The sequence below is a fragment of the Capricornis sumatraensis genome, chromosome 3, assembly GCF_032405125.1.
Source record: "Capricornis sumatraensis isolate serow.1 chromosome 3, serow.2, whole genome shotgun sequence".
Classification (NCBI taxonomy): domain Eukaryota; kingdom Metazoa; phylum Chordata; class Mammalia; order Artiodactyla; family Bovidae; genus Capricornis; species Capricornis sumatraensis.
Window position 1 is genome coordinate 138,609,800 of NC_091071.1, and position 17,844 is coordinate 138,627,643.

The 17,844-nt window shown below is 46.1% G+C and overlaps 1 protein-coding gene across 3 annotated transcripts in view; it reads left to right on the forward strand.

The window, feature by feature from the left end:
- Window positions 1-16,661, forward strand: part of NRP2 (neuropilin 2) — a 119,061-nt gene extending 102,400 nt beyond the window's left edge. For 2 of the 3 annotated variants that reach the window (XM_068968306.1, XM_068968307.1), the window contains exons 16-17: window positions 10,996-11,046; window positions 13,377-16,661. In XM_068968306.1, the coding sequence (XP_068824407.1) occupies window positions 10,996-11,046; window positions 13,377-13,681 (356 nt within the window). In that variant the 3' untranslated portion in view covers window positions 13,682-16,661. The remainder of the gene's footprint in view (window positions 1-10,995; window positions 11,047-13,376) is intronic. The other variant, XM_068968308.1, reaches the window with a different exon arrangement.
- The last annotated feature ends 1,183 nt before the right edge of the window (window positions 16,662-17,844 follow it).

Here is a 17,844-nt window from a genome sequence, read left to right on the forward strand (position 1 = left end):
GGGGAAACTTTAGGATGGTATCTGACTAGGCTTCCTTTCATTTCTTTTCAACTTGTGAGTTATTCATGGCTATAGCCTCAAAAACTGCAAATCATTTTTTTTTAAAGTTCATTTCATTGTTAACCAGTCCCACTCCCCTCCCAGAGGGAACCATGAGAAATTGTTCAAGGTATATAACTTCAGGACTTGTTTTATACCTTTACAAATGTATATGTTCATGTCTAATTATGCAGTTTGCTTTGGTTTTGTGTAAACAGTATCAGCATTGGATCGCTTGACTGGATAATGTGCTTCTTCTCATTTGACAAAGTCTTGGGGCTACTTTGTTGCATGCTGACAGGCTTACACAATTCTTTTTAAATATCGTCCAGCATTTTGTATCATGTGGATGTACCATAGTTTATTAACTGCTTCCCTGCTGGTGGGAATTCAGGTTGTGTCTAGTTTTTCTTGCAATGATAAACAGCACTGTAATGAACATCCTTACAGTTGCCTCTTTGTTCACGTTTCTCTGGAATAGAATATGTGGGTCAAGTGGTGTGCCTGTTCACACTTTATAATAGATGCCTTGGAAGCGTGGAGTCTACCTTTTAGAGTGAACCTGCCTCCATCTGAGAGGCTAACAAACTAGTGGACAGCCTGCCTTATATCCCCTATCATGCGCACAAGCCACATAATCTCTGGGTCTGTCTCTCTAAATTAGGGGGAGTGCTTGCAGGGGAAAACTTTAGGACACTTTTAACTGAAGGAAATCTTAATTGCAGGGACTTTTTCAGTGCCCATTTGTGGAGAGTGTGAGCCTGGCTACAAGTCGCAGCTCACTGGAACTGTGGCCACTGTGCCCCGGGAGTTAATTCTATCCCTGAGTTCAGCAGACAGAGCCCTGTTCTCCATGATTAATGAGTTCCACTTGGTTTCTTCAAAGAGTGACTGTGCTGTGCCTCGCTGTTATTTATTTATGTTTTCTACTAAAAAATTCATGTGAAAAACATTCTTTAAGGTCAGTGCACAGTATTGTGCTACAGACAAAAATATTCCAAAATATTCCAACGGCCACAAGCCAGCCACATGCCAATGGAAAGTCCCCAGTCTTTGGTACCTTGTACCTGAGGCCCCCACCATGACCACAGCCCTGAGAGGAGCAGGCTTACCCAGCTGGAAGGATGCACCCACCTCCTTTCTGAGGAGCTTCAGGGCTAGTGTGACCTGAGGAAGGGTAGTAGATGAGGTAGTTTTTCCAGTGGGAGGTTTCAATGTGCAGGTGAAGCTACTAGCCCCAAGTGGCTCCAGTAAGGAATGGCAAGCAGAAGAGAAGCCAAGAGACCCATTAGTCCCAAACACCATTTCTTTTAAGAGATGTTACCCTGATTTCTACTGTGCGCTTAGACCAAGCGGTCATAGTGCTGTGACTCTGAGCATAATGGATAGTGTGACAGCCATACGGGAGATCTTTGTGCTTTCTCCGACTCGCCAAAAATCCAGGACTGCTGCCTCTTGGGCATGAGGCTAGGGTATAATTCTTTGCGGGAGGTGGGGAGAGGGTGGAGCATAACTTTTGATGTCTCAGTTGGGGGGAGCAGCACAAGAATGAGATGTGGGTGAGCTAGAGCTATGTCACCACACACACACACACACACACACACACACACACACATGCCACAAGCTTGTTTTGTCTTCTGTGTGTAATTGTGCAAAACTGAACCCTTGTAGTATCATTAACTGATGTACCCAAAGGCAAAGGCTCTCATCCGGAAGAGGAGTGATAGGCCTCCAGGTCTGGCTTTCAATAGCGGCAATTTCTTTCTCAGGCGGCAGGACTCATTAACTGGACGCTGAACTGGAGTCCTCTGGAACTCGCTAGAGAGCGACCAACTCCGGTAATGAAGGGAATGCAGAGAAAGCTTTGAACCTGAGGTGGCCTTGACCAAAGCCCTGTTCTCAGTCAGCCTGCTGGTTACCGAAGCTCATTTCAGCACAGTCTGTTAAACTTTTCCTCTCTTTGCGTCTCCCTACTGCCACCAAGGGGCTGGGAGAAGGGACATAACCTTGGGGGATGCGTCATCTTCCTGATCGCTTTCTAGGGCACTCGTGACAGCTGGTGTGTGTGCTGTGTGCTAAGTGGCGTCAGTCGCGTCCGACTCTTTGTGACCCCACCTGGCTCCTCTGTCCATGGGATTTTCCAAGCAAGAAGGCTATAGTAGTAGTAAATGTCACTCAGTCATGTCCAACTCTTTGCAACTCCATGCACTATAGCCTACCAGGTTCCTCTGTCCATGGGATTTTCCAGGCAAGAATACTGGAGTGGGTTGCCATTTCCTTCTCCAGGAGATCTTCCCAACCCAGGGATCGAAGCCAGGTCTCCCGCTTTGTAGGCAGACGCTTTACCATCTGAGCCACCGGGGAAGAATGCTATAATGGGTAGCTATTCCCTTCTGCGGCAATCTTCCCCACCTAGGGATGGAACTCCCATCTCGTATGTCTCCTGCATTGACAGGCAGGTTCTTTACTGGGAAGCTGGTACTGAGGTGGAAATATAGCCACTAGGACCTAGACAGGGGCTGATGTGGGGGGCTCCAAGGAGCCCCATGATGGTTCATCCGCCTCAGCCAACTGAAGACCAGGAGCACGAGCTCCGTGATGCTGTCTATGGGAAGCCTTAGCCCTCACCGCTGTCATAGCTTCCTGGCTCTAAACCCCAACAGGGCCACTGTCCCATCCTCTTTCCTCAAGGAGGACCTGTCCCCACTGACCTATGTGCAATTGTATTGAGTGTGGTTCATCTTTAGCCCCCACTGTTCCCCTTCTGCACCTCTCCTGTCTCTTTCTTAATGTATTTTTTTATTTATTTATTTTTTTGGCTGCACCGAGGGCTGCGAGGGCTTTTCTCTAGTTGCAGCAAGCAAGGGCTACTCTTCATTGCAATGCATGGGCTACTCGTTGCAGAGGCTTCTCCTGTTGCAGAGCACAGGCTCCAGGCATTGAGGCTTTGGTGGTCGGGGTGACGCGGTTAGTTGCTTCACATCTGGTAGAATCTTCCTGGATCAGGGACTGAACTCATGTCCCCTGCATTGACAGATGGATTCTTAACCACTAGACCACCAGGGAAGTCCATCTTCCCCTTCTCTTGGTGGCCCCTTTTCTTATCCTCTGGCATCCTTATACTTTCTTTACCTCCCTCCACCAAGGCCTCCCACCAGAAAAGCATGTCCAATCTCTCATGTGCATGCGTGCGTGCAAAGTCACTTCAGTCATCTGATTTTGTGCAACCCTATGGACTGTATCCCACCAGGCTCCTCTGTCCATGGGATTCTCCAAGCAAGAATACAGGAATGGGTTGCCATGCTCTCCTCCAAGGTATCTTCCTGACTCCAGGATTGGACCCACCTCTCTTATGTCTCCTGCATTGACAGGCAGGTTCTTGACCATTAACGCTACCTGGGAAGCTCAGTTGCATTTATGCAAGAGACCAAACCTAAAGCCGGGGCTTCCTCTTACAGTAATGAAGAACATCTCCGATTTTTTTCAAAGATCTAGAGCAAAGAAAGTGAAGAGTAGCTAAAGAGCCTCTTGATGAGGATAAAGGAGGAGAGTGAAAGAGCTGGCTTAAAACCTAACATTCAAAAAAACAAAGATCATGGCATCTGGTCCCATCATGGTAAATAGATGGGGGAAAAGTGGAAACAGTGACAAATTTTCTTTTCTTGGGCCCCAAAATCACTGCAGATGGTGACTGCAGCCACAAAATTAAAAGACATTTGATGTTTGGAAGAAAAGCTATGACAAACCTAGAGAGCATATTAAAAAGCAGAGACATCACTTTGCCGACAAAGGTCCATCTAGTCAAACCTATGGTTGTTCCCATAGTCTTGTATGGATGTGAGAGTTGGACTGTAAAGAAGGCTGAATGCTGAAGAATTGATGCTTTTGAACTGTGGTGCTACAGAAGACTTGAGAGTCTTTTGGACAACAAGGAGATCAAACCAGTCAAACCTAAAGGAAATCAACCCTGAACATTCATTGAAAGGACTGATGGTGAAGCTGAAGCTCCAATACTTTGGCCACATGATGTGAAGAGCCAGCTCATTGGAAAAGACCCTGACGCTGGGAAAGATTGAAGGTAGGAGGAAAACGAGGTGACAGAGGATGAGCTAGTTGGATGGCATCATCGACTCAATGGACATGAGTCTGAACGAACTCAGATAGTGAAGATCAGGGAAGCCTGGCATGCTGCAGGTCCAAGAGTCAGACACAACTGAACAACAACAACAAGAGCAAAGGAGAGATTCCAGAATTTTCCCCCATCACCATTACTGGGTTTTTTCCAGCCTACACAATCATGAAGCCTCTGTCTATAATTAAACATTTTACTGGCTGCCTTCTTTTTCTTATTTTCATGCACATTGTTGGGGCTCAGTGGAGCCATTCTGGCCTCAGCTGCTCATCCGCCTCCATACTTCAAAGTATTATTAGGTCATTTCACAACCTTCTCATTTGTAGTCTATATTTTCAATCCTTTTTAGTGTTTCCTTCTGATAATTCAACTAAAAATAATTGAAAATCATGTTCAAAGTCTTCTTAAATATCACAGATCAAGCCCCCTTTTCTTTTCCAGCTTGAAACCATTTTAAAACTGCAAAAAAAAATTTTTTTCCCATGACTTTGCATACATTTGGCTATAGTTCAAGAGATAAAAACCCATGATAAAGGATCTTCTGGTGGTGTTTCTAAAGTCAAGCCAAACCCAGCACAGGATGAAGGGCTCTCAAGTAGCCTGACTCTAATGGAGGAGTTTTGGCAAAATTTCGATCTACATCTGAACTTTTGGCTCCTTATGGCAACTGGGGATGAACAAACTGAATTAGGGAAATTAAGTGTGGTAGGGAGTAGGAACCTTCAGCCAACACTAAATATTAAATCAAATTAAACACATGGAAGAGCCAAGAAATATCTGTTAGTCCTTCATGATTCCTCATTTGTTTAGATCACAGTGTTGCCTCTCCTGCTGGGATCAAAACAAAGTGGCTGAGAGAATTTTCTGAAGGCTACTCCCATTTGAATGGTCCAGTGATTTAACTGACCTGAGGGGCTCAGGAACTTGGAATCAAACTCAACAAGGACTCTCAGTGGCCAAGAGCTAATCCCAAGTAAATCACAGCCCTAAACAAGGTGTCAAAAATGTGGCTGACTCTCAGGTCTGCTGCTGAGCTCTTCAGTGACTTCTTGCATTTTTCTACTCTCCTTCCTCAATTTCTTCCTCTTTGAATAGAAGTGATGACACTTGGTACCTGTGAAAATGAATGATTTCGGTGATTTCCTGTGTAGGCATGTCTTTGATCCTTGCTTTAAAAGCTGATTGCAGTTTGATGGGTTGAGTGGACATGTGGTTTAAGTGGCTTCTCACCAGGTTTTATCAGCCCCACCTTAGCTAAGGTGGAGTCTTCGAGTTTGGAACACTCTTTACCCGATCTGTCAGTTCTTCAACTGCCAGTTAGCAGGACTGATTTCTAAGCCAAATGAGCAAGTATCGAAAACACGGGACCTCATGGCTTGCCCCCGCCTGTCCTTTGCATGGTCTTCTCCTTCCCCACAGAACTTAAGATGGATGACTTCAGGTGGGAGGCACCCAGAAGAGGACAGACTTGGGGTAAAGACTGGGGCAGTGAGCTCATTTCTGTAGAAGCTGCCTTATCTAATAACGGCCTTTTTGGGCAGCCCTCAACAGAAAGACCGTCGTAGCTTTCCTCATTGTCTTCCTGTAAAGATGATAGGGTTTTTGGGCAGGAGAGAACACCAGTGCTTGCTGTACAGAGGAACAAGCTGAGACTCAGGGTGCTTAGAGGCTCATCCTAGCCCCCACACCTGAGTGGAGTGGTGGAACTCTGATGAGCAGGCAGTCTGCTCCCAGGGCAGTGCTCCCAGCCCGGGGCTCCTCCATATTCCGAAATGCTCCCCTCCAGGTGCAGTCCTGAGTGTGTCCACTGCATGTTCTGGGTGGCCAATCTGTCATCAGCTTCCACCAGGCCTCTCAAGCCACTGCTCGGAGCTGGTCTGGAAGAGACTCTTCAGAGAAAAGCCAGCATATGTTGGTGTCCTGATCAGTGTGCAAGTGACCCAGGGATGATCTTCAACCATTTATCTAAAAGCAGCCAGTGGTTTGGGGCAGACTCCTCACTCTCTTAGTGATCTTGTGAAGCTCTTTTTTTTGATATGAAAACTAAACAGAACAATGTCAATGAAAATACACTTGCAGTGACCACAGCATATGAGAGATGTAGTGAAAGAGAAGGTCAAATTTTTCTGTAACTGCAGAAAAACATTCTAACCCCAAAGGATCCTAATTTAGGAAAGGAAAGAAAAAGATGAGGGAGAGAGCAAAATGTGTGTGTGTGTCTGTGTGCGTGTGAAGAGAGAGGAAGACTGGGAAGGAAAATCTAAATGAGAGAGAGCATTTTTGTTTGAGACCCACACCACACTCAGGGGGAGTTTTCCACTTGCAGGCTGGAGTGTCTGGGGTATTTCCCCTGCCTGGCATGTGTGGTCTTACACTGCCAGGCAGTGTTCCAAACCCCTCTGGGAGATACACATCTCCCTAGAGTAGGCTCAGTTCATGACCGGTATGGCGGTTCCTCTTTTGTGCTGTACCTTTGCAATTTAGTGACAAGGATGCTGGAGAATATTCAGCTCTTCCTGGGTGGAGGGGGGTTGCTGAACAGTCCAGAGGATGTCTTGGTAACTAGCCACTATAGGGTCTTTTGTTCTGGAAAATCAGGATAATAGGAGACAGGTAAGACCTTGAATCACTCTTCACTGGGTACCTAACCCACCTCTCTGCAATGCTAATGGAAACAAGGGGACCATCTGGCCTGAGATGCAATGTCAATATGAAAATGACCAGGTTTTCCTGAACTGGGTTTTTGTTTGTTTTCTAAGTAGTGGCTACTCTAATCACTTAGTTTCTCAAAATTCTGTTCAGCTACCTTCCAGGCATTCATGAGTTCTTCTTCCTCTTGCTCTGCTGGTCTGCAGTAGCTGGTGCAGGGAGGTGGGCAGAGACGTGACTCTGATGTAGGGACATATAAGGAGGAGATCTGTGACCAGGCAAGGCAGTCTCTTTGAATTCCTCAGTGGATCTTAAAAAGATGAATTCATGCCCCAAACCAAGAGATCAGTGTACAAGCTTAAAGGCTCAGGTGCCATGTTTGAGACCGTCCATACCTATCAGAGAAAGGAGCTAGACTCTCCATCCCCTCCCCACCCCTGGCAGCAGCCTCCATTCCAAAGCCGCTGCCCTGTCCTCCCACATTTTTCCCAGCAGTGGCCCACCCTCATTTGTCCAATCCCTGCCCCCAACTCCATCAGCACTTTGAGGTCCCTCCACAACAGCCCCCTTTCTTTTGTGCTCTTTTGGCATGGTGAGCCCTTGCTTCCCAATCACACTGAAGGGCCTTGGTTGTAGACACCAGGCCCCATACATCTTCATTTTCCAAACTCCTCTGTATGGTTCCCTGGCATGTAGTCGACCCTCTTAATGAGAATTGGCTGATTGGCTGGTAGTCAGTAAGTGAACACTGCTCTATGAAGAACAATGAAAGCCCACCTTCCCTCTCTGGATAAGGTCTATCATGAAGAACATGAAGCCCCAAATTTCAGATCACCGCATCCTCACATTCATGAGAAATCTTGGTGAGTTCCCATCAAAGTGGTGAGCCAGCAATGCAGGCAAACAGCCGGACACTGTATCCAGCCCGCTGGGATGAAGACAAGGCAGACTGTCTTCTCTATTGGAATGGTCTTCCCAGGCGGTGCAATGATAAAGAAGACATCTGCCAGTGCAAGAGGCGTGGGTTTGATCCCTGGATAGGGAAGATCCCCTGGAGGAGAAAATGGCAACCCACTCCAGTATTCTTGCCTGGAGAATCCCATGGACAGAGGAGCCTGGAGGGCTACAAAGAGTCGAATGTGACGGAGCACACGCACACACAGGGCTGATATAGGTGAAATGCACTGTTCTGCCCATAGCCAGAGAACTTGTGTGCACAGGTGGAGGAATTGAAGGAGGAGGGTCTTCTCTGGCCCGAGTACAGTACTGAGAGTCAGAATTCAGGTTTTGGAGTCAGACTGACCTGAGCTTGAATCCACACAGGGGCCCAGAAGGAAGCAGGGTCATGTCAGCACAAAGGTTGAAAGTGGAAGTCGTGTGGGTGGTAAGATGCATTCCTGATCTGTGTTCTTTTAAAGGTGGGGCTCACTGCAGTCTCCGTCAACCCACTCACAAACACACACGCCTTCTAAAAGAGTCCTGGAATGTCCTCGTTTAAAAAGTTTAGTTCCAGGTCTCTGCTCAGCCTCTCTTCTCCAGCCAGGCCTCCATTTGCTGGCTGTTATGTCCCCTTCCTGGGAAGGTGCTGCTTCCAGTCTCTGCCTTGAACTCCTGGCTCACTCCTCCTCTCTCCAACCCACCCTTGCTTTTTCTTTACTAGAACTACAGGGACCCAGTGGACATCCACACACCCTGCCAGCATTCTGAGGAAACAGGCTGAAGTTTCTCTCTTGACCTCAACAGAAAAGGAAAGTGGTCCATGAAGAGCAAAGAGGCTTCTGAGAAAGAAAGCTCTTAACCAAACACAGATACCAAGAATATTAGCAAGGGGACTAGAGAAAATTGCTATCAAAGTAAATTGCTTTTTGTACAAACGTTCCCTTTATTGGGGTTTTCCCCAATGTGTCATTCTTTCTTTAAGCCTTCATGAACAGATGCACTTTTGAAAATGTTGATTAACTTATCCTTTTTTTGACCCCTTCCCACTCACCAAACTCCTGGGAGCAGTGATTATGCAAAAAGCCAAGTCAAGCCTCTAAAGTGTTCTTTACCTGAAGTAGCCTTTGATCCTACAGGTGCAGAAATCTGAGTCACATCTGGGTAATCAATTTCATATAACCTTAAAAATGGACCTATTCTTGGGGGGAGAAGGGTCATCTCATCCAGTCCTCTGCCCTCAGAGACAAGTGGCTATGATCTCCTGGGACAAAATGTTCTCATAGTCATTACCATCCTCTTACCCTTTTTCCTCCAAGATCAATGCCACATCCACTCCTTTCCAGCTGGTGATCAATAGTGTGTTAAGAATTCTTCCCTGAGGGTGTGAGATGGAGCAAGATGGCACTCTAGCCTCCAAACCTGTCACATCCTTGGCAGAGATGGAATCCCTAAAAGCAAGCACAGGATTTGGCCCGAAAGTCACTGGCAGGAGCCCTGCAGTTTTCATCCTAGGTTGATCCACATATTCTTTCTTATCCAGTGTTCTGCTTCTTTTAACCATGAAGGTGTTAAGACATATAAGCATCCCATAAAAATGATTAATTGTTAGAAATGTGGTGGTTTCCTTCCGTGTTTGTTTTTCTCGTAAGATTTTTTATTTTAAGCCTCTGGGTTGATTTCCATGAGCCTGATTTGATCCCTGTGACAGATACCACCTGCCTCCTGTTGATTCATGTTTCCATCTTCATTCCAAGGGCACAGCCTGCATTGTAGAGGCCTGGAGAATAATGCAGGGATGGGCACTGAGGTGCGGAAGTTGGCGGGGCCTGCAGGTACTAGTCGCTGTGCTAAAACGTGCCAGGAACAGGCTGGATTTATGGAGGATTGGTGCCACATGGCATTCATCCTTTCCAGCGGGGTCTTGGCATTTTGTTTTCCGCATCCCTCATGGTGACGAAGAGGATGAGACTGTGCTTTTAGCACTTTGGCCAGGAATGAGGAAGACTTCTAACAGGATGAATACCTCTGCCTCCAGGGAAAGACTGAATGCCAAGCATGGCAGTGATGGATCGATCCTCAGTTCAGGTCGTGATCAAGCAGATCTTCCCTGAGATTTTGTGCGGATGAAGGAGATGTTCAGGCTGGTCTGAAGTCCTTTTGTTCCTCTTGTTTGATAGTTTAGCTCTTTGGAAGCTTGAGTTTGTGTTCAGTCTTGACTTTTTTGGATATAAATTTATAGTGCTGACATCAAGGTAGCTCACCTGACTTTGAGTTGAATGAAATTTCTGAAGGGCCACATACATTCACTGGCGCCACTTTGACCTGATAGCCGGGACAGGCATAATTAACTCATAAGACAGGAAGAAATGATAAGACCCTGTTCTTCACCACAGATTTGATTCTCTTTTTTAAATATTTTACCATTTTAGGCAAGTAATTTCCATTGGCTCTGATTTCTATAAGATGGACAGCAAAGTGAATAGAGACCTGTATTAGCCATCCCCCTTCCCCAAAAAAACTATCATAAAAAAAGGAAAAGATAAGAGCGATAATACTGGAGAACGTTTGGAGTAAATTAACTTGGCTCTATTCAAGCCTGGGCGAGTCAGGTTGGGTGCCTATGTGTGATCTATTCTAAACCGTGAAGAAAGCCAATGGGAAAAATAGACTGGGAAGGAACGAGAAAGGTATTAGCATGGATGTGTGGGGGTGGACAGGCGTTATAACATTCTTTCCAGTTCTAGTTCTATAAATACACTAAAACATAGAATGATGAAACGTGACTTACTTAAATTACATTTGTTGCAATCCAGAGGAGAAACTTTTAAACTTTGTGTCCACTTAGATGCACTCACATGAGGAGGGGCAGTGTGTTATACCAGATGAACATCGCAGTCATGCAGCTGACGAAGGACAGGAGAGAAGTTGCCTTAGATAAGACTCAGACCTACACTGGTTGTACATAACAGTTATGATAAAGATACAAGCGAGCATCTACTGGGCACTTAAGGCCTTTCTTATTGTTTCTGTTCTTCTGGTTGTTGTTGGAAGTCAAGTCAAGGCATTTGAAGGGGGACGGATCCAGTAATGTGCAGTACTAAATGATCTAGAAGCAGATGCAATTTTTTAGCTTCCCACAGTGCTGGCGAGTCATTTTCAGCAAGGTGGCATCTCTGCCTTTTAGCCGCTCGTACCTGTTATGACTGATTTTTTAAAAAATTTCTTTCTTGTTATAGTGGACATCCCAGAAATACATGGGAGAGAGGGCTACGAGGATGAAATTGATGGTAAGTGTTGTTATGATTTAGAAGATAATCATGAAAGTCAAGTTTGGCTATAAAGCTATCAACAAAAATAATGCCCAGGGTATAGGAGGGCCAGAATTCAGAACTATCAGCCAGAAATATGTGACAAGAATCCAGAGAGGAATGAAGAAGCCATCAATTTCTCTGTCAAAGTCAAATTTAGAGAGTTAGAAAGTTTATTGAGTTTCCTCTGCCTAATCTGAAATAGGTCCCCTACTTTGGGCAACTTTTGACACTGATGAACTTCGAATCTGAATAAACCCTTTAGAAGTGAAAGCCAGGCTCCTCTATACATGTCACTGCTTGAACCCATTGACCTACTTCCAAAAAGGGCTTAGTGGATAACTGTCAGTGTGAACATTCCTTCAGGCCTGCTGAGATTTCTGATTCCATGGCTTTCAGGAACCAAGGTGGGGGTCGTTGCAGGATTTAGGTCTCATCCTCACTACCTATCTCATTTTTCATACCTATTCCAAGCTCTGTTTTCCTACTTCAAATACAGATATTCCATAAGGCTGAAGCAGGAGTCCTGACTGGAGGGGCGCTGAGCAAACACCCAGATGTAATATCTTTCCTCCACTCAGAGGAGCACAGGTCTCTCTAGGCGTCCCTGAGAGCCAGAGTTGATTTCCAAGAGAGATCACTAAGGTTCGCCTCAAAGAGCAGCTTTAGACCAAGACTGATGCCTTTAAGAAGAGCAGTTTATAGAGCTGCTTTTTTTAACCTGACCTTAATCAAACACTTCAAGTGTAGTTATAGAAACAGAGTGACTAACCCAAACAGCACCTTGTTAACTGAATGCAGACTCCCCCTGCAAAGCCTGGTCTAACGTTCCTTTTATGGGCAAAGCTGCACAACTGGCCTTCACAGAGAGGCTGCGATAGATCAAGCGGCAGAAGCCTAGATGGGGTAGAAAGAGTGAAAGATGAGGGTGCAGAAAGCCTGGTTTCTAGTCCTAGTTTAACTCTTTGCTGACTCTGGGGACTTGAGTGAGTTACCTAATCACTTAATTTCTCAAAGCCTCAGTTCCTCATCTGTTTTTTTCAAATTGTAGTATCACCCTGCCTTCTTCATGGGATTATTAGGAAATCCCACAAAATTTGCCAGAGATGTGGTCATGTCTTGATCATGCTATAGAAATAGTTTCGTTTGCTCGAGTGGCCATGATAAAATACTGCATACTGGGTGGATTAAACAACAGAAATTTATTTTCTCACCGTTCTAGAGGCTAGAAGTCCAAGATCAAGGTACCAACAGGGCTGGCTTCTTCTGTGGCCTGTGAGGGAAGGCTGTGGACCAACCCTTTTTCCTTGGCTTGTAAATGGCCATCTCCATGTTTCCATGGCATTCTCCCACCTGTATCTGCCTCCAGATTTCCCCTTTTTACAAGGACACTGGTCATACTAGATTAGGGCCCACCCTAAGGACTTCATATTAACTTGATTACCTCAGTAAACACCTATCCTCAAAGTAAGGTCACTTTGTGAGGTACTAGGGGTCAGAATTCAACATCTGAATCTGTAACACATAGCAGTAAGGTAAAGCTTAGGTTGTGAGGCCTGGTGGATCAAAACAAAAAATCTACTGCTTGGATGGCCAGGAATGCCAAATTGGAAAACTCGTCATGTTGAAGTAGTCTCAGCCTGTTCTTCGATTTAACATGAAGCAGCTGGAACTAAGGGATAAGGAGACAAAGGAAGAAGAGTGTACAGAACAGAGGGCCATTCCAAGAGCTCTAAAGGCACCCTGTGAAAATCTAAGCTCACTTACTGTGACTCAAACTGTTTAAGTATCAGCTACTTAGACCATACTTATTTTGTGCTGGACACCAAGCACTGTGCAAATGTTAATTCATTCAAACCTCCTAACAACCCAGTGAGGTTATTAGTAGTGCCATTTCACAGATGAATGAACTGAGGCAAAGAGAAACTCAATAACTTGGCCAAGGTTACGCAGCTAGGACAAGGTGGGGCTTGGTTTTGAAGCCAAGCAGGGCTTCCCTTTTGGCTCAGCTGGTAAAGAATCTGCCTGCAATGCAAGAGACCTGGGTTTGATCCCTGGGTTGGGAAGATCCCCTGAAGAAGGGAAAGGCTACCCACTCCAGTATTCTGGCCTGGAGAATTCTGTGGACTGTAGAGTCCATGGGGTCAAAAAGAGTCAGACACGACTGAGCGACTTTCACTTTCAGGATAGCTCCAGTGTCGAACAGCTTAGCCTCAGGTTCTGATAAACCTCTGAACTGGGCTGGGGGGAGTCTCAGTTATTTCTAAAGGAAACAGTGTCTGCAGTCTCTTGTGTCCTTTACGTCCTAGATGACTACGAGGTGGACTGGAGCAACTCTTCTTCTCCGACCTCCGGGTCTGGGGCCCCGCTGGCTGACAAAGAGAAGAGCTGGCTTTACACTCTAGACCCCATTCTCATCACCATCATCGCCATGAGCTCGCTGGGCGTCCTCCTAGGGGCCACGTGTGCGGGGCTTCTGCTCTACTGCACCTGCTCCTACTCCGGCCTGAGCTCCCGCAGCTGCACCACTCTGGAGAACTACAACTTCGAGCTCTACGACGGCCTCAAGCACAAGGTCAAGATGAACCACCAGAAGTGCTGCTCAGAGGCCTGACAGGTTGCACCCAAATCGCACCTGACATTTCATTCCAGCAAGAGGGGCTAGTGAAAATTACAATTTTTTTTTTCCCTTTGGAAACTGAATGCCATAATCTCGATCCAACCGATCCAGAATACTGAAGGTGTGGACAGGACAGACAGGCGAGTCGAGGGAAGCGGGGAAATGCAGTCTTTCAGGGGGTCGGGACCCACCTGAGACCACGTGGCTGAATCATTTGCTGGGACAAGGATGGGCGCTCATCTCTTTGGTGGTCACAGTTCTATTTTGTTTGTGAGTTTGTTGCTAATTCTGTTTTATTTCCTTCGTCTGTGAGCAACTCAAAGAGGCAGAAGAGAATGACTTTTCCAGAATAGAGCAGAGTGGTGATCAGTAGTCTCTGCTTTTTCTTCCTAATCAACGCTTGGAAAGCAAAGGGTCTCTTCAGACTCTCCATCTTTAGAAGATAAATTCTCCAAAAAAGCCGTCCAGTTTATCCCACCCTCCGATCGTCTCATGACTTCCGGGATTTGCTGTGGTATAGCTTCTGCCAGCCAACTTGACAAGCTGCCGTTTCCAGTCCTAGCATTTCGGTAGGATGTTGTTGCCTTTAACTTTTTTTATCCAGGGGAAAATTGCCATTTTAGGGTCAGCATGAACAGCTCTTTCTTACATGCGTTTTAAAACAAACCAGAAAGGAAACTTCACACGTCAAAATCCGTAGAAGCGCCTCCATGTTAGAAGCGGACAAGCCTTAAACGTGCTTTGTGAATAGGAGCCATTCATTCAGTCCAGACCCAGAACTTGTGGCTGTGAGGCTGCTTTGTGGGGCCTCTGGTGGTGGTTTTGCTTTTTCTTTTCCTTCGTCCTTGTTCTTCTAAAGCATACGCACGTGCACCACATGCACATACACATACAGGCATGCACACACATGCATACCCATGCATACACACTCATTGTCAGGTCTCTAAGCCCCAGGAAGCAGCACTCTTTGACATCCTCTGAGATGGGGCGGGGGAAATATAAGCTATCAGTGTGTTTGTCCATCTGTGAGACGTCACTAGTGACAGCTGACGGGAAAGGAAGAGAACAGTGGAGAGAGAAAAAGAAGTCCATTGTCTGTGATCATGTGATAGCAAAGACTGCCATTCTGATACATCCGTCTCTGTTAGGCTAGTAAACACAGACTTCTTGGGGTGACAGCCACCACCTCCACCTTTCAGAAGCATCAGCAGCACTGCAATGCCTGAGAGCTGGTTCTAACCAAAAGTCTGCAAGCCCTGTGAACCAAAATGCTAACGCTGCTTCAAGCCCAGAGAGACGTGTGTTCTTACATACACCCACCCCAACACACACCAATTTATGTATTTTTTTTATTAAGTGCCTTGAAAAAAATGAAAAAAAAAAGTATTTTCCTTCTATGTAGAAATCAAGGAATACCATACAAGTTAAGGCATTCCCCTATTCCTCTTCCCTCACCCAGTGGCTCCACACCCAGCTTCCCCCACACCACTGACCCTATGGATGGAGTAAGGCCTGCCACCCGAGAGGTAATCGTAGCCCTAGATGACTCTCAGCTGCTCTAGAAGGGAAGGCATCTGGAATCGCATGAAACTGTGTGAAGGAGAAGATTGTCCGCGCCAGGATCCAAATCTTGGTTTTGTAGTAACGCCTACAGCTTGCCTGTGTGCTGGAAATACATTTGAAACCCAAACAGTATGCCCAGCCTATTGCTAATCAGTGGTGAACTGTCAGACCATTTTTTGCTGCTATGGTCACCCACGATGTCATTTGTCTCATACCCAGGTGAAAGGGGAAGGGTGAATGGGACTGGCTGGTTCCTTTCAATGTTAACTTATGAAAATGCTAGTTCAAATGGTAATGTCACAGTGTTCTGTGTGAAGAGAGGGAGAGTTCATACCGACAGCTATTTATTCCTATGTGTGTGTGTCTTTGCCCGTCTTTGAGTTCTCTGTATCTACTGTGTATGTGAATGGTCACGTGGGACTCAGTGGTGTTGTTGTGACTTTGACCTAGGCCCGAGTGTCACTGCTGATCTTGGCACTCATTGGCACAGTGGTAGTTAGAGGTGAAAAGTGAAGCTGTCAAGCCCAAGGCCTTAGCTTCAGGCCCTCCTGAGCTGAGCGTGTGGCAGAAGCAAGTTCTTAATTAGCCCGCTTCCTCTTCGCCTTCCCTTGTAACTCAGTGTTCCAGAAGTTAGCACGTCCAGGGGTTTCCAGAGTTAACCTGCAGAAGAAGAGAGTTCAAAAGTTGACAGTGAGGGCCCTGGCCCTCTCAAGTCCCGTGGGCCGTTCTACAACTCCCCAAAGACCAGCCTTGTCTCCGACCCGCAGTTCACCTCTCAGTTATGTACAACTCAACCTACATCCCTCTAATGTCCTGTATCCATAGTCACCATTGGCTGGTTTGAGCCCTTGAGTGGGCTCCGGATGCTAAACAAAAGCAGGCCAGCCAGAGCTACATGTAGATACCTCACCAGCCCCGGAGGCTGTTCTATTGCAAGACAGGACCCGATTATAACCTGGCCAGGGGACACCCTGGTGCATTTGTTGTTGCTATCTGCAGGTAGGCTCGCCGACCCATCTCCTTGACTCCTTCCCCTTGGGAAACCCAACTCACAGTATTGATCTCCTTTTATGCCTTGTACTGAATGACATATTACCTCCGCGCTCTCCCAGACTAGGCGGTCAACAGGACCGCAGGGCTGCTTCCTCTCTTAGGTGGGCATGGGGAGTTGACAGGAATGAGGGTCCAAGGAATGAGCATGAACGGCAAGAAAACAAGGGGAAAAGTTAAACTGTCACACAGGAGGTTAACTTTTCCAAGGTTAGCTGTTAAAGGTATTTGACCATCCACTGGCTGAGCCAGATCAAGGGAACTTGAGAGCTTTTACTGTGATTCTTCAATGTAAAAAATAAACAACGTCAAACTGTGTTTATATGATTTGTATAAAACCTTTTTAAGATTACTATTTAAATAAACATTATACCAGAGATATTTTTCTGCATTTTTTTTTATTGGAGACAAAGAGACTTAGGTTCACCTCGGGTGACCAAAAACATCCCAGTTTGCCTGAACATTGCTGGGTTTTAGCTCTGAAAGTCCTGTGGTCCTGGGAAACCCCTCCATCCCAGCCAAATCGGGATGGTTGGTCACTCTCTTGGGACAATGCTTCTTAGCACCTTTACATGCCGTTAGTAAGTAGATTGGTTAGCTGGCTTTTTATAAAGTGAAAATATGATATGGGCAGGTAATAAGCTATGTGGCCAAGTTGGCCATTTCAGCCCATAGACTTGCCTGGTAGATTTCTGAGACTGTGAGCCCTACTAACATTCCTCCTCCCTGGACATCACCAGTCCCCTGTGATTTTTGACTCTGCTGTTTCCTGTATATTGAAACATTTGGTTGTCAATATCTCTAGTGATTTCGAGGTCTATAACAGTGCTTCTCAAAGTGTGGTCCCTGGACCGGAACTATTAGCCTCACTGTCGGATGTGTACATTTTCAGACTCCACCCTACATCTACTGAATCAAAAACTCTGGGAGGATGACCTAGAGATTTACATTTTAACATGCCCTCCAGGGGGTTCATGCACTTCCCCAGTGGTTCAGTGGTAAAGAATCTGCCTACAATGCAGGAGACTTGAGTTCGATCCCTAGGTCAGGAATATCCCCTGGAGAAAGACCCATTCCAGTATTTTTCCCTGGAAATCCAATGGACAGAGGTGCCTGACAGGCTATAGTCCATGGGGTCCTAAAGAGTCGGACACGACTAAGCAACTGAGCACACCCGTATCCACCAGGGGTTCAGATGCACCTTCAAGTTTAAGAACCTCTGGTCCAGGAGAAAGGAAAAGTAGGCTGGCTTCACAAAATGATCAGAGATCTTTTCACCTGTGGGTTATTGGATTCAAAACAAGCTGGACTTTGGCCAGGGAAAGCTAAAGGAGACCAGGTACACTCCTAGGCAATGCCTGCTTCCAGGGGAGGAGGAGTGAAAAGCTTGACTATGAACTTCTCAGCCTATCCCCTCCACCCCCACATGTATGGGAGACTTGAAGATGTGTACCTGAACTGAATTTGCCCCCATCCTGAGCTCGGTTCACATTTGGTTCAATCGTTTATTCAAGAAATGTTTTTGAGCATGTCCTGATTTTGTA